The sequence below is a fragment of the Brachypodium distachyon genome, chromosome 2 (genome assembly GCF_000005505.3).
Source record: "Brachypodium distachyon strain Bd21 chromosome 2, Brachypodium_distachyon_v3.0, whole genome shotgun sequence".
Classification (NCBI taxonomy): domain Eukaryota; kingdom Viridiplantae; phylum Streptophyta; class Magnoliopsida; order Poales; family Poaceae; genus Brachypodium; species Brachypodium distachyon.
In genome coordinates, this window is record NC_016132.3 from 23,856,483 (window position 1) to 23,872,790 (window position 16,308).

Below are 16,308 nucleotides of genomic sequence, written 5' to 3' on the forward strand. Positions count from 1 at the left end.
TGGAACCCCTCCAGCAGCTACACGAACGGCACCTGCGTCGAGCATAGAGATTGGCACGGATAGGTAAAAGAACTGTTCGAACTTGCACGCACCTGCCGCTGGGCCGGTGCCCTGCGAGATCGAATCGGGGACCCAACGGCCGCTGCCGCCGTCACAACCGTTGCGTCAGCAGCGTCTTGGTCGCTGCCGCCCTATGCTGGGCGAGGCTTCTTGGTTGGGGCTGCCGGCGGCGCGCTGGTCTGCCCCCTCTTCCTCGACGAACTGGAAAACGCAAAAATAGATTAGTCAGGCACAAAATAATTTCGTGAAATCAAAGCTATTCTGGACAACATTGGACTTACCCCGCCGGCTTAGAGCTTGAGCACCCTGTCCGCCAGGATGCTCCTCGCCGGAGGGCCGCTTCGCGCGGGGGGAGCTCTCGGAGTCACGGGAGTGGTCGGGGCAGCTGCTGCAGCCGCGCCACTACCGCCGGAGACCCCAGCCCCCAAGTCGCCGTGAGGGTCCTGGAGCTGCGGGCTGGCCTTCTGCCTGCCCGCCCGCTCCGCCGTGGACCGCCTCACTAGGGGGACGTCATCTTCCTCGTTGTCCTCCTCTGGCACGACTTCGTCGGCTGCCGGGGGAACGTCGTCGTTGCCATCGTCATCGCTGAGGTCTCCTCCGACACCCAGCAAGGAGGCGTCGGAGTCCGAGCCCTCCGCCTTAGCGGAGGCCTGGCCTTAACCCCCTTTCCCCGAGTCGGCAGCCGGCGCCTTGCCCTTCTGGTGCCTAGGCTGCGAGGGGGAGGGTTGTGCCGAGGGGTCCTCCAAGATCCCCCACTCGTCGCAGAGGGGGAGATCCCGGGCTCCCGGGTTCGGGATCCCGGCGTGGAGCGGGTTCGCTCCAAGCGGAAGCAGCCGGTGAGGTCTGTGCGCTGCAGCCGGGTCCGGTCGCCGGCCCCGGTGTACATCCACGCCGGATGCGAGCGCCGCTGCAGGGGGGGCCACGCGCCTCCGGATAAGGGGCATCTTCGCATAGATTGGGGCCAACTCCTCGTCCTTCTGGTCGTGGAGCGTCCAATCGTCAGAGCCCTTCGGAGGCCCGAGGGGCTCCTCGTGGAACTCCTACAACTCGTCGGTGTGCACCCAACACCAATCGCGGCGCCATTTGTGCTCAATCTTTTTTTCCCTAGCTCGATGAATTCCGATTTGATCCTGTCGCGGAATCGGAACACTACCCTCGAGGACAAGGGAGCCTTCTTCTCCACCCTCGGGTAGTAGTAGTGGAGGAATAGCGCCACCGACGGCATCACCCCCACGAACGCTTCACAGAGGTGTTGGAAAACAGCCAATGTGAAGAATGACGTGGGGTGAAGCTGCGCATGATGAGCCCGTAGGTCTCCATAATGGCTGAAAGGAAGTAGGAGTGCGGCGGTACGAACCCGGCAAGGATGAACCTCCCGAAGATCCGAAAGTAGTGCCCGTCGTGCTCCGCACCGACGGGGAGGACCCACGTCGGCCGCCCGTGCTCATTGTGCTTGGTGGCCAGCGCCAAGACCAGCTTGTCGACTCCCTCCCCGTTGTACCCTGGGGAGAAGAAAGCGAACTTAGCTCGCATTTCGTCATCCTTCCGGGCTCTGTCCGACAGCTCCTTCTTGCCAGCCTTTTCGCGCATTTTCCCTTTGCTGGTGCTCCCCTTGGGACGGTTCTTGCCCTTGGAAGACATCGGCGGAGGTGGAAAGGAGATTTGGTCGGAGTTGGGGCGCGGGGAGCTTGGGAGGAGGCAATGGCAGGACTGAGATACAATGGGAAGTGCCCGCCGCCGGCCTTGGGTATTTATTGGGGCTAACGGACCGAAACGGACACCCCCACGATCGGCAATAAAGAGCCCTAAAGAATCGGAGATTAAGAGGGGGGGTGCGCGACGTGGCCTTAACTCTCTGGTGTTTAAGGGGGATAAGGCACGAAATCGTGCGCCCGACCGTTCCGCTCGGAGGAGCGGAACTATAAATGCGGCCCACGAGGCCGGGTGCCAGGGGTTTTCCCCCTTGGGACCCACGCGTCGGATAGGGCGTAGCCCGGCAACCGACCGATGATAGCACTTGCTGGAAGCTTCAAGGCTGCCGGCCCACGCCCAGGGGCTACTGTCGTACCAGTGGCCCACAGGGTCCGACTGATACGGGACGCGTGGGTCGCCAGTGACGAAGCCCCGTCAGGAAGGCCACCCGGGAAGCGGCGAGTCCGGGAAGCCTGCCTCGAGGAGACGGCCTTTGGTGAAGTTAAAGCTAAGGGCCGAGTACAAGATGCTCCCGAGAACCCCGGCCCCGAGAAGCCGAAGGAACGCCTCCCGGCAACTAGCAGGTGCACTAGCCGGGAGGGTGCACCCCAGCAACCCGCGCTCGGGCATGCGGGCAGGACCCACAAAACAGTGAAGACAGGACAAGACGGCGGGCGCAGTGCATTTAATGCGCCGACATGAGTCTTATCAGCAGGCCTAGTCTTGCTTAGCAAAGGTAGGCGACTACCCTGAGAACCATTTTTTCTACCGTGTACAGTGGACCGGGCGCTGCATGGCGTCCAGCATGGATGAGCAAAAGTGTATTCCGTGTGGCTGTGACACGCGTCTAGGCAACGTGTCACTCTGCATGCATTGGCACCTGTGGTATCCCCTTGTCTATAAAAGGAGAACCAATGCCATCGGTCAAAGGTTCCAACCCGAGTGATTAGAACATAGCACAACGTTCACCTAAGTTGCCAACCCGGGAACTCCCCGGGGGATCTGTACACACTCAAACTTGTGAATACAACTCAAAGCAGGGCGTAGGGTATTACACCTCCGGGTGGCCCGAACCTGAGTAAACTCTTGTGTCTACACTTCGTGTCTATCGCCACGCCGGCGATCGCCGGAGCGATCACCTCGCCCTCCACCGAACCAAAAAGGGGCTGCTCGGCATCCCCGGTGCCGGAGACCGTGCTCCGACATGATGTATGCGAACAAAGTTTTTGCCCCGGTGCAATTAACTGGACTCGACCGATCGAGTATTCCAGGCGTGTTACGCAACCATCCCACACAGCATCAATGTAATTTGCAGAAGTACCATGTGGTTTCCGAGTCACAGGCTAAGAACTCTCGAAGTCCGGGCCTGACGAACACTTGAGTCAATCGGCCGACGGTCATTCGAAGCAAGAAGATTATTTACAGCTTGATACACAGTCCAGTAATCAAAATAAAAAACGCTTGAGTCCCTACCCGAGCCTACGCCTCGAACAGGGACTTGGGGGCTAACTTACGAGGGAATGACCCTTCGAGTCCTCAACCTTCATATACCCGATACAGCCCAACAGGGGGTCCACTCAAAGGCCATCAAGTATATGCAGGTCGAGTCCCTCAAAGTGCGGTTCAAACCAAGAAACATAATTTTACCATACCAGAATGTATTGATCTGATTGTAACATTCCTGATTATCACGCCCAAGACCTAGCCGCCAGTATATAAGGCTAGGACGGGGATCGGGAATGGGCATCCTCTACACACACGCCAGATTTATATGCGCATCATAACTTCATAGCTTCCCTGTAATCTCAATCAATAAAATACACCAAAAGCAGGACGTGGGGGTATTACCTTCCGAGGGTCCCGAACCTGGGTAAACCTTGCGACTCCCCTAGTCTTTGTTAGTCGACGAGATTGCTGGTGCACCCCGTGCTCTCTCTCAGTCAAAAACCCTCGAGTTAGGGTATTGCTGAGGTAGCCCCTCGTCAGGAGGGGAATTAATGAATCAACTAACTATGTCTGCTAATACTGAAATGGGCGCATGATTTGCCTAAATTCTCTCCCCAAAAAAGCAACTACTGTGAGGGATCGGAAACACGCAGTCTAAATCTGCACCCCTACCTAAAAGAAAGCAACCACTGCGAGCCTAGATCCAACCTAGAAGCTACAAAAATGATGGCAGGAACACTGCGGGATTTGCACGAGAGCTATCTAAAAAGAGAAGTGCTATACGTAGGACGAAATTTCGTCGGACTCACGTACGACACTACGTGGCAAACATGGGTTGGGTATTAACATACATGGTCTGGGCCTTGAGCACGGGGTTCAGCGCAGAGACACGAACGAACCCAACATCGTACGACTATCGGACGACAAAAGCGTCGTAGGTGAGGCAGTTTCGATCTAGAAACAACCTAAACATAGCTAGATAAAACATGCCCAAATTCGCCCACGCTGCTTCGATCCGTCCCGTCGAGCTCGATACGGCACTCAAACTGCCATAGCGCTCTTCTCAAAAACACACCCGGACACGCCCCTCAACCTCCCCTTAAACATGCAGATCCCCCTGCCCCACCAAACCATATCGAACTCACCGGAGTGGCTCCCCTCGTCGCCGCGCAGAAAAACAACGCCCACCAAGGCCCGAAGCTCGTGTTACCCCGCGACGTGCACCTCTCGCGCACAGCTCCTCATTCGCTGTAGCGCTGCCTGTCCTGCTCTCACGGCCCTTCGCTGACGCCGCCATCGCCCTCGCGCTCGGCTTCTCCGTCTTCGGCTGCTCCCCGACCCCGACCAGTCCGCGGCGGCAACGCCGGCAAGACAGCCGCACCCGCCTTCATCTGCGAGCCGGTGGTGGTGCTGCCCCCATCCACGCATTCCAGGCAGTTGGGGCCGGTGGGCAGGTGCGCACGCGAGGGGAAGCCTTCACCCCGTATCAACTCGCCGGTGGCCGGCCCCGTCGCCGCTGACTTCTCTGACCACCACAACACTACTCCGCTGCACGTCTGGCTCCATCCCCCGGTGCACCGAATCCGCTGGCAGAAAAATCACGAGAGGCAGATGGTAGAGAAATGGGGACGGGGAACGGAAAGGAGAGTCGATCGGGAGACGACAGGCAAAAACGCGCGTGACATGTAGGAACCACAGAGTACATGTCGCGGATGAGGACAGGCTGTCCTAAAAGGATCGAGCGGTGCGCCTCGTCCAGCGGAAATCAGATGGTTCGGAAGCATGTGCGCCCCTTTCTTCCTAAAAGTGCATAAGCACTTCCAAGCACTTGGGTTTTCTTTTTTTTAGGGAAAGCGGGATGGCGTTGTTGAGATGGCGCAGGTTTGGATTTCACACGGCCGTTTCGCCTCGGCACAGAAGAAGTCGTCCCAGGTGGTCCGGAAAAACGGCCCGGCCCGGCCCAGCAGCGAACAAACAACAAAGGGTACGACGTTAGGGTTTCGCGCAACTCATCGCACGCGGCTCTACCTACCTTATATATTCAAACACCCCGCCCCGCCAGCGCCCCACAACCTCGATCCTGTCTTTCCACCGCCGCAAAAACACAGACCCCATTTCAAAATTAGCTAGTTATGGCGGCGGCGCCATCCGGCAGCAGGACCAGGATGGTCACGCTCATCAGCAAGGGCGGCAGGAACTTCAAGATGCCGGAGGCCGTGGCGTTGGTGTCCTCAAGGAGCTGCAGGGAAGCGCTCGACTACATCGAATATAGAGGCAACAACACCATGATGATCAAACTCCTGGACATCGACCCCAAGCCGGTCTCCATGCTCGTCAACTTCTGCAACCACATGGCCGCCGCCGCAACCTCGGCGGCTAGCGACGACGCGGCGCAGAGGATGAGAGAGTGGGAAGAAAGGTTCCTCGGCGACGACGTCGACCAGGCGTTGCTATACGACTTGCTCTCCGCGGCGATCTCCATCCAGGCTGACGGGCTCATCGACCTCGTCTGCAAGCGGGTCGCCCACATGATCAAGGGCAAGACACCCCAAGAGATCCGCACCATCTTGGGCATCCAAGATGACCTCACGCCCGACCAGCGAGACGAGATCCGCACGGACAACTCCTGGATAGATATATGACATGATCCCCGCTTCTAGTCATCCGCTTTTGCTACTTTTTGTTTCTTCAATTCATCATTTCTGTACAACCTATGTATTCTGAAAAGACATATTTAATCTTTGGATTATAATTTCTCTACTGTTATTAAGTTTTTTTCCTGCGGGATGGATGAGTTAGTCTTGGGAACTTGATATACTTCCTCCGTCCGGAAATAAGTGACTTGGAAGTTAATTGGAACCTAAATTCACATACCTGAGGACTCATCGATTCTGCAAATATGGAGAAAAAAATTGAAATGAAAAACTGTATGGTTCGGGGAGGAATCTAAATTCGCATCCATGAGAACTTGTTGATTCTGTAAATAAGGATTTATTTTTTTAAATGAAAGGAAAGTGTAAGGTTCGCATCCGTGAGGACTCATTGATTCTGCAAATATGGATTTTTCTAACTGTAAAGGAGACCCCTATAGTATAAATTAGAACCTAAATTCACATCTTGTCGATTTGAATCAGGTGGTTGGATTGTACATCCACCCCCAACCTAGGCTCACTTCCCTGCAAATATGAAATTTGAAATAGCTAGAAGTTAGTTTATATTATTCTTGTACTATCTTCATATCTCAGATATATTTGACATATGTAGAATCTGTTTTTGTATGCACTTATTGATAAATCTGATTTTTGTTCTATATATGCATAGTTGTGAGGTTAACCAAATTAAATTGAATATTCCACTAGCATTATGCATGTGTGTTGTTAACTTGTTATAGATTGAAAAATGAACCATCTTCTGTGTTTATGAGTTTTTGCTTTGCTGAGTATTTGCACTGAACCCAGAAAGAGAGGACATTGTCATTCGGAGAATTTATAACAATATAAATATTAGGTGATGTTTGGGAGATTCTTCCTTTTTCGAGGAAATTTGGGAGATTCTTGATCAGCGCAATGCATAGGATAAAATGGAACTTGATGCATCTGATTTCCTTCTCTCAAATTTACACCCATATATGTTGCATGCAAAGATTTCCTGGTCAAAAATTCGGACTAACCACAGACAGATAGTACGCATCATCATTTTTGCCTCTTATAATTTTTAATTGATGCTGCAAATGTGCAATTTGAGATGTCTAGAGATTGGTTTATACTATTCTAGTACTAAATATTACAGTTGCCTCTATTTCTGGATGCTCCCATAGACTGATAATCTGATATTTGATGATTTGATCAATGCATATGATGTGAGTCTATGCAAAACTGAATATTTCACTAGCCATATGTCTGTTTTGTTGCAGTAGTTTTATAAAAGAACAATTTCACATGTTAAATAGTTTTGACTTTGTTGAATATTTGCATGGCACAAACAGAAAGGACAATGTTATTCGAAGCATTCAAAAAGTTCAGTAAAGCTAAGTCATGTTTCTGAGAACGGGATGAAATGAAACAACTATTAGTATATATTTCCATCTCTCATGCATATTTATACAGTCCTGTTCTATGTAAACACTTCCTAGCTGAAACACCTGATCTATCCGTGCAAAAAAAGATGTGTCAACAGACAGACGGGTCGTATACACTGAAACTCCGTTGAGACAACTCTGTTAGATTAATCTTGAGTATGTTTACGTGTTTGAGTCTCATAGGTATTAGTTTCCTAGTGTTACGGTTTAGCTGTTAGGAAGCTAATCAAGTTGTAGTTGAGTACTGCTCGGTTTGGAGTCTAGCTAGATATGGGCTAGTTGGTCTTAGATGTGTGTATATACGCATGTGTAGGGCAGCTATCTTGTATCAGATCGTGGGTTTTGAGTAAGCAATAAAGAGAAGAAACAGAGGACACGATACGCGCACTTGGTCAAATAATTTTGTGATCATTTGTGCGCGTGCGTCTTCATGTGATTGATCTTTTAACAAACCCAACAAACTCACCTAACAGCTGTAGCTGGCGTTACTGCAGTGATGGCACTAACAAGCACCTGCCATATATCGTTTTCATTCTTCATCAGGGGAAGTGAAGCTAATTGTCGGAAGTAGTTTTAGTATAAGTATACAGTATAGCCTGGGTAAGCAATATATATGTGACTTAATATTTTGCATGTGAGTTGTCGTTAATGTATTTGTGACGTTAATGCTGTTTTATTAAAAGTTTTCTTGTTGCAAATGTCATAGCCTTACAGGGTCAGAGGTAGGGGAGACAAATGTGTGCTTGTGGGAAGATAAGATTGATGGACTATAATCTCTGCTGCTGTTAGCTGACCTTCTTGGGGTATATATGGAGCACAATAGGGGAGATAGACTTGAGTATGAGACAAGTTATCGTTTAAACCTTCCTATCTCTATCTCCTTATCTCTAATTTAAACACAATTGTATTTCTAACAATGCTTTGTGCCAGAGTTGACGACAAATCATTTATTATGGGATATGAATAGTAAAGAATGTTTTCTTTTCATAGTATGAAGTAAATTAAACTGAATCAATATAGATCCCTTGACCGTCGGTAGGCTTGCATGGAGTCGGCGCGCGTATAGAGCTGCAACACTGACTAGTCCTTGTACGAGCTAATGGAGTATATGCGCTATAGGCCCTTTCTCAACTCAGAATAGAGCCATGATATGCTAGGGGAAACATAAATGGACCAGACTATGTGCCAGCCGTATGGCATTTATCATAGCCAGCGTACACTTCCCGCGCGCGAGATCCTTCTCCGGTCCGTTCGGTCAGTCCAAGCGCGTGGCACCCACGCACCTCCTGTTTCTCTTTTTCCCACCCGTGCATGCACATAGAAGTGAGAGGGGGCTGCAACATCAACACGTGCATTCAAAATTATCTAGAAAATTTAAAAGGTTGTGTAGCTCGAACCGTGTACCCAATCAATAATCCGTTTTCATAGTTGACTTCATGTCGGCGAGGGCTTCAAAACAAGATCCCGGTTGGATATGTTTCGTTGACTTTTTTTTCAGCTCAAAGTTATCAACCATAAGCATGTGAGTTACCAGACCTATTCACGATAAGTTACCAAATTTCAACCTACACTAGGGTTTGCTTTTAATGTTTTTTCTAGAGCTCCAAAGTTACCAATCAGCAATAGCTGAGTTATCAGCGTATTCACGATCAATGCTAGATCTATCTAGACATGTTTTGGCTTTTTTTTCAATATTAAAAGTTACCAACTAATACTATGTGAATTACCGCGTCATTCATGATTGTTTCGACACTGCATCTAACTAGACATGTTTTGGTTCCTAAGCTAACCACCAATGCTATGTGAGTTACCGGACAATTTGCAATAGAGTTATCAGCTTGGAAACCAATCTCACTTTATTAGTTTCTGATATCTTTTTTCAAACTCAAGTTACCAATTAGTAACAGTATGAGTTATCATACTATGCACAAGTAGTTATCAACATCAAGATTAGAACTCAATAGATCTCAATTGGTTATGTTTTGACGACGTTTTCTTAATCTTAAAAGTTATCAGGCAGCTGATACATGAGTTACCGTACTATTCAAAAAAATAGTTACCAACTACAAACCTACCACTCACTTGAAAAGGTTACCAAGCAGTAAGATGTAGTTAATGGGCTAGAGTATTCACAAGTATTATCAGCTTCAACACTAAGATAAAACTTATGTATTTCTGGGCAAATACTATGTCGAGGAACTACATCAGCTTCAACTAGATTTTATCTCAAACAATGGAGTAACTATATCGATATTGAGATGGTGAACGGTGACTTGGACAGTCGGGTAACTACATTGGCGTCATGATGATAATTTAACATGAACAACTGTATAACTACACGGTGCAATGATGATAATTTTAACATGAACAACCGGATAACTACATTGGATCCATCATGATAACTTTAACATTAACAACCGGGTAACTGCATTGGTGCCATGGTGAACTACACCGGTGCCACGACGAACTCAAACATAAACAACCAAAAAACTACATCGGTGACATGATGATAACTTTAACATGAAGATCTAGATAACTACATTGGCGTCATGATGATAACTTAACATGAACAACTGGATAACTACATCGGTGCCATGATGACAACTTTAAGATGAACAACCGGATAACTACATTGATGCCATGATGATAACTTTGACATGAAAAACCGGATAAGTACATTTGTGCCATGATCATAACTTTGACATGAACAACCGGATAACTACATTGGGGCCATGATGATAACTTTCACATTAACAGTCAGGTAACTGCATCGGTGCCATGGTGAACTACACCGGTGCCACGACGAACTCAAACATTGACAACCGATCGAGTAACTACATCGGCGTCATGGTGATAACCTTAACATGGATAGGTCGGTAAATACACCGGTCCCATGGTGAGAATTTTAACATGGAAATTGAATAAATGTTTCAGTACTACTGTGAGTACTAGGATGCATGTGGTAATTTTAGCCCGAGCAGGTGGGTAATTCCATCAATGCCATGGTGGTGGTCACTGTGACTTGGACACCTGGATAACTACATCAGTGACATGACTATAACCTAAACTGTTGGGTAACTATGTCAATGTCATGGCGGTAACTATAACTATTCGTCTCAAAATAGAGTAGCATAAGTCAATGCATCAAACAACATGTATCTCATTGAATATTCATCACAGAGACTGGAAGTGCATGGTTGATGAGTAAGGCAATGAAGAGGAGATGCCACGGATCAACCACTCATTGCAACTACAAGAATAAATCTGAGCCACCATTTCATCGAACACCTCAAGTGCTTAGAACACATTTTGAATCCCCCTTCAGATTTCTCTAGTAGCACTCCGTCAAAACGAATTTAAGCTCACCATAGAACATTTGGCCTAGCAGCAGCTAGCCACAGCGGCAGCCGGCGGCACACACAATCAAGCAACAACTAGTGGGCAGCACAGGCGCATATCAGCGGCGGCAACACACAACAAGCAAGAGCAGCAGCTAGCTAGTTCTGGGGCAATTTCGCGAGGCAGGAGGAGTACCTCTGCGAGTTGGACGAGGCGCTCGAGCTGGTGGGCGGATTTTGCCTCATCGACCTCTTCTTCTGCCCTACCCGCGGCTGGTGCAGAGGCTCAGTGACGGCGAGCGCCGCATGAGGAGGAGCCATGGCCACATCGAGCCCATAATCGCCGGCGTTGTCGACGAGCGCAAGGCGACGCGATCTGTAGCCTGGAAGGTGCGCGGCTCGTGACGCGACGGCCTCTGGCTCGGGGGGGACGTGGGGGGATGGTGGTGGTAGGAACGGGGGAGAGGAAGAAACAACTGTGAGGGAGATCCCCTCAAAGTGTCCGTATGCATCAGAGGAAAGGGGATGAAGTAGAAGGTTGTTCATTCACTGCAGATCGGACGTAGCGGAGCGCATCCGCATGTATGGAAGTTTTCCAGCCGGCTGGAAAATAGATTTTCCGAACATAAATTGCTTGAGAACATAGAATCCCAATTTGTCCAAAACGCACATCCGTTATCCGTATATTAGGGAAAAAATACCAAATCATATATCTTTTACTCCCTCCGTTCCTAAATACTTGTCGTGGTTTTAGTGCAAAGTTGCACTAAAACCACGACAAGTATTTGTTTATGGGATACTATTTTCTACTATTAAATCACTAACTCTGGGTTGAAGAGCCAAGTTTGGGCCTTGAACGACCTACAAAACTCTGGTGAGCTAGAAGTACCGGACTTGAGGTTGAACACATCGCTCATGACTATAAAATAAATGGAAAATCTATTTGCATGCGGTCCGGCAACTCTCCTTACGCGCAGACGCGTTCCCTGCCGTCCGTTTTGCATTGCACGGGGTCCTTTTTTCTTACTCCGGTCTCCTCTGTGTGTGTGTCTCTCTCCTCTCTTCATCTTTCTCTCCCACGTTGCTCTCTCCTCTAAGTCTCCACACGCGACATACTCCTCTCCAGAAGCTTCCCCTCTCCTCCGTGTTGCCTCCTCCCTGTGCTGCCCCTCCTTGAGATCCTCCGTCCTGTCCCGCCTCCTCCCCTAGTTGCTCCTCCCACGAGCATCTGATCAAACAGGGCACGCATTGATGGGAGGTCCCTGGAATGGAGGAGGGAGGCAAGTAACGCGTTGAGGGAGATGAGGATGCGCGACCCGTGCTCCTGCGGGAGGCATCGAGCAGGCTGCGCACGGCATCAGGGTGGCCAGGAGGCTGAGGCGGTGTACGGGTACGAGTGCTCTAGGAGGCTGAGGCGGGGGAGGTGTGAGTCGGTGGCCGCTGCAGTCGTGGAGACATGGGTGCGGATTTGAGATGGTGGCGAGCGCAAAGGGGCAAGGGTGTTGTGCAGCAGCTCAGAGTGTTGGGACGAGACGTAGATCGCGGTTGCCTGGTGTTGGGACAACGTTCATGGCGAGTTGATGCAGGCGGCGACAACATTGCAGCTAGCGGATAGCTATTTTATTCTGTGCACTGAGGTGTTCGATGAAATGTGGCTCAGGTTTATTCTATGCATCGAAGGTGTTCATTGAAATGATGGCTCAGTTGTATTATTGTAGTTGTAGTGAGTGCCTATTTTGATCCATGGGTTCTTCCCTTTATTGTCTTTCTCAGTGAGAAGGCACTTCCAATACGTCTTTTGCGATGTGCTTAATGAGGTATGCCGTTCGATGATGCTTGTTCTATGCTACATCCACTCATGAATGTATATGGATCATGTTGCAGATTGCAAATAGTGAGCTATTTTGTGTTGATAAATTTTGACAGTCACATTAGATTTCTTTATGGAGTTTGTTGGAGAACTTTACTTATGGTGCTAGCTTATTGTTTAGTAGTTGTTGTCACTAAAGCAATGGTGTAGTATCCCAGGCATTAAGGCAGTAGTTACCATTGTAGCATGTACAACTTATAGTTACCACCATTAGGGATGCAAGTGGGACGGGCCAGCCGTTTGTCCTGCGTCCCGTCCGCAAGCTGCAAAGCCCGTTTAGTTTTCGCGGGTGGCCCGTTTATCCCGCACGGGCTTAACTGGGAGAAAAAGAATCACCCGACGGGATCCCGTATGTCCCGCACGGGCTCATCCCCTTCCTCCTGACCTGCTCCAGCCGCCGCTCGCCAACTCTCCTCTTACCTGCTCGGCGGCGTAGATAGAACCGCCAACCCACTCCTCCTCGGCCTGCTTGGCGGCGCCACCTGCCAAGTGCCAAACCCCTCCTTCCTCCTCTTTCTCCCTGTACGCAGCACACAACGGGCCGAGCGGAGCTTTCGGTTGGGCTCCCGGCGCGGCGGCACGTTCAACGGCGTGTATACCTTTTCTCTTTGTGATTTTATTTCCTTATATGGTTTCCTATTGGGTGCTTTCATTCAGATCTCCGCCCACTATTTGTTCTCCCATGAATTTGCCATCCGCCGCTGCCATCGCAAGCAACAGCAAGGTCCACCACCCTTCCTTCTCTCTCGATTTCTTCTCTAGCGACGGCGCCCTAATTACAAGGGCCGGTGACTCACCAGCACCAACAGAAGAAGTCGCAGGCTGGCAACCATCACAACCGAGATCTTCAAATTGACGCATGGAGCACGTACTGCAATCTGATCTGAAAAACTAGCTACCCTGGCCTTGCCGACTTTACTACTGAATAACAGTTCATCTGTACTGCTGGCTGAACTGATAGGATAAACGGGAACTGACAGGATAAACAGGTTGAAACTGCTGAACCTGTATGTCCCAGCGGGACATCATCTAACGGGATGCGGGCAGGAAAAAATTTCCCGTGAAAACTTACGGCTGCAGCGCGGACAGGCTGATCCCATCCCACTTGCATCCCTAACCACCATCTCAAAAGTCAAATTGTTGTTACCATCATCTCAATTCGTTGTTACCACCATCTCACTTATGTAGTCACCAATTTGTTCATGTTACAGTTATCATTATGCCACTGATGTAGTTACCGAGTGAGATCTAGTGTTTTGAACCCAATACTTAAATCTTGGTAACTGGTATTTTTACTCATTGGTAACTTCTGAGTTCGAAGAAATTCACCCAAACATATTGTATCTGTCTGTGAATAATCTAGTCTGGTAACTCATATAGGTTGGTAACTTCTAATCTCAAATGAAGTCGCGGAAGAATCCCCAAGTGCGTCATAGTTTTAAGTGAATAGGTGCCAATGGTTAGGTAACTCAATTATTTATGGGTCGATAACTTCCGAACTAGCAAAAAGTGATCTAGAACGATGCCCAAGTGAATTATCCAACCGTTTAGGTTACAGTTACCATCATAGCACTCATATAGTTATCCAAGCGTTTGGGTTACAATTACCATCACAACACTCATCTAGTTATCCAATCATTTAGGTTACATTTATCATCATAACACTCATGTAGTTATCCAGTCGATTAGGTTTCAGTTATCATCATGGCACTCATGTAGTTATCCAGTCGTCTAGGTTACAATTATCATCATGATCCGCATTATTTATCCAGCCACTTTGTTATAGTTACCATCGTGACTCTCATGTGGTTATCGAGTCGTCGTTAAGTTATAGTTATCATCGTGGCACTGATATAGCTATCCAACTATCTAGGTTTCAATTACCCTCGTATCACTAACATAGTTACCTAGGTTTTTGGTTAAAGTTACCACTTGCATGGTAGCACTGGTATTTAACTAGGTTTTGTGTTACTACTTGTGAATAGTATGGTAACTCTATTACTGGTTTGATAACTTTTGAGTTCACCAAAAATCGTTGACACAACGAATTAGATCAAGTTTTAATGTCGATAACTATTTGTGAATAGTGAGATAACTCATATTTCCACTGTTCTGTAACTTCCAATAAGTTCATAAAAGGTCATTGAAACTTTCCAACTGAGATTAGTTTTCAAACTGATAACTCTTTATGAATAGTGTGGTAGCGCACATAGTATTATTTGGTCATTTTTAGCTTGGAAGAAAGTAGGCAAAAACGTGGCCAGCTAGATCTAGTATCGAATACAATCGTGAATAGCCCGATAACTCACCTATAGTTGGTTGGTAACTTTCGAACTCTAAAAAGGGTCATCAAAATACACCCGAGTGTAGTTTTCAAGTTGATAACTAATCGTGAAGAGGTGTGGTAACTCACATGCTTATGGTGGGTAACTTCTGATCTCGAAAAGAAAATTCGTCGAAACATATCCAACTGGTGGGTAACTCTTATAAATAGTCTGGTAACCCAAATAATACCAACTGGTGGGTAATTCTTATGAATAGTCTGGTAACCCAAATAATACCAACTGGTAATTTTGAGCATGGAGAAAACTAGTCAAAACGTGCCCGGCTAGATCTTGTATCGAAACCAATCGTGAATAGCTCGGTAACTAATCTATAGTTGGTTGGTAACTTCTGAGCTTTGAAAAAGCTCGTCAAAACACATCCAATGAGTATAGTTTTCAAGTGGATAAATCATCGTGAACAGATGTGGTGACTCATTCTGATCTCGAATTCTTTTGTCAAAACATATCCAACTGGTGGGTAACTCTTTATGAATAGTCTGGTAACCCATATAGTACTAACTGGTAAATTTTTAGCTTGGAAAATACAAGTTAAAACTGCAGCTAGATCTAGTATTGAAAAGCCAATCATGAATATCCCGGTAACTCACATATAGTTGGTTGGTAACTTCCGAGCTCTGAAAAAGGTCTTCAAAACACAACCACTTGAGTTTAGTTTTCAAGTTGATAACTAATCGTGAACATGTGTGGTAACTCACATGCTTATTATGGGTAACTTTTGAGCTTGACATTTTTTTGCTGAAACATATCCAACCGGGATCTTGTTTTATAGCCCTTGTCACTATGAAGTCAACGGTGAAAACGGATTTTAGATCGGGCATATAGTTTGAGCTATACAACTTTCTAAAATTTTAGAATTAGCATTTAATTCACACTGCATGTCCTTTATCTCACACACTTTTCACTTGCATGCAAGCAGCAGCCGTGGTACTTGATGGGTTCGATAGCGGCTGATAGAAAAATGGAACAGCGGCTCATTGTCGTGCGTTGCTAATCGCTCATGGGAAAAGCGTGCGTAGGTGGTTAGAGTAGGCAAACCGAGACGGGCTCTCCTCGCGCGCTGCCGCACGCTCGGCCTCGCGTAGGAACCGGGTCGGGCTCGCCTCCCGTGCTGCCGCACGCTCAGTCTCGCGGAAGCACGATCGGGAGTATGACAGGAAGCGTACGTTCGGTATGCTAACTACCATACGGCTGCCACATAGTTCACTCCACTAAAATAAATGGCATCCTCGATCTTCCACTTCTCCACAAGGTGCAGCCACAGATTCGGAGAAATTCATGCTGATGAAGAGTGCTCGACCGCCACCTAGCTGACCTTCGCCTCAAAAACATCAACCTTGCGAGTGAAGAAGGACCATTTTCCATTGAATTGCTTATGATGCCTAACCATGATCAACTTCCCACATGACTCGATGAGGAGACTGCTGAAAGTGACGAGACCATCAGTTTCGTTATCATCGGTAAATTGTTCTGAGCAATTGA

The 16,308-nt window shown here is 48.1% G+C and overlaps 1 protein-coding gene across 1 annotated transcript; it reads left to right on the forward strand.

Annotated features, from left to right (window-relative positions):
- The first annotated feature begins 5,330 nt into the window (after positions 1–5,330).
- On the forward strand, positions 5,331–5,840 carry LOC100846291 (SKP1-like protein 1). Its single transcript, XM_010234927.1, has one exon. It carries the CDS (start codon positions 5,331–5,333, stop codon positions 5,838–5,840), a length of 510 nt encoding a protein of 169 aa, XP_010233229.1.
- The last annotated feature ends 10,468 nt before the right edge of the window (positions 5,841–16,308 follow it).

Bases quoted from the DNA above. Each gene is read 5' to 3' on its own strand.
- LOC100846291 (XM_010234927.1), top strand. From the start codon at position 5,331: ATGGCGGCGGCGCCATCCGGCAGCAGGACCAGGATGGTCACGCTCATC.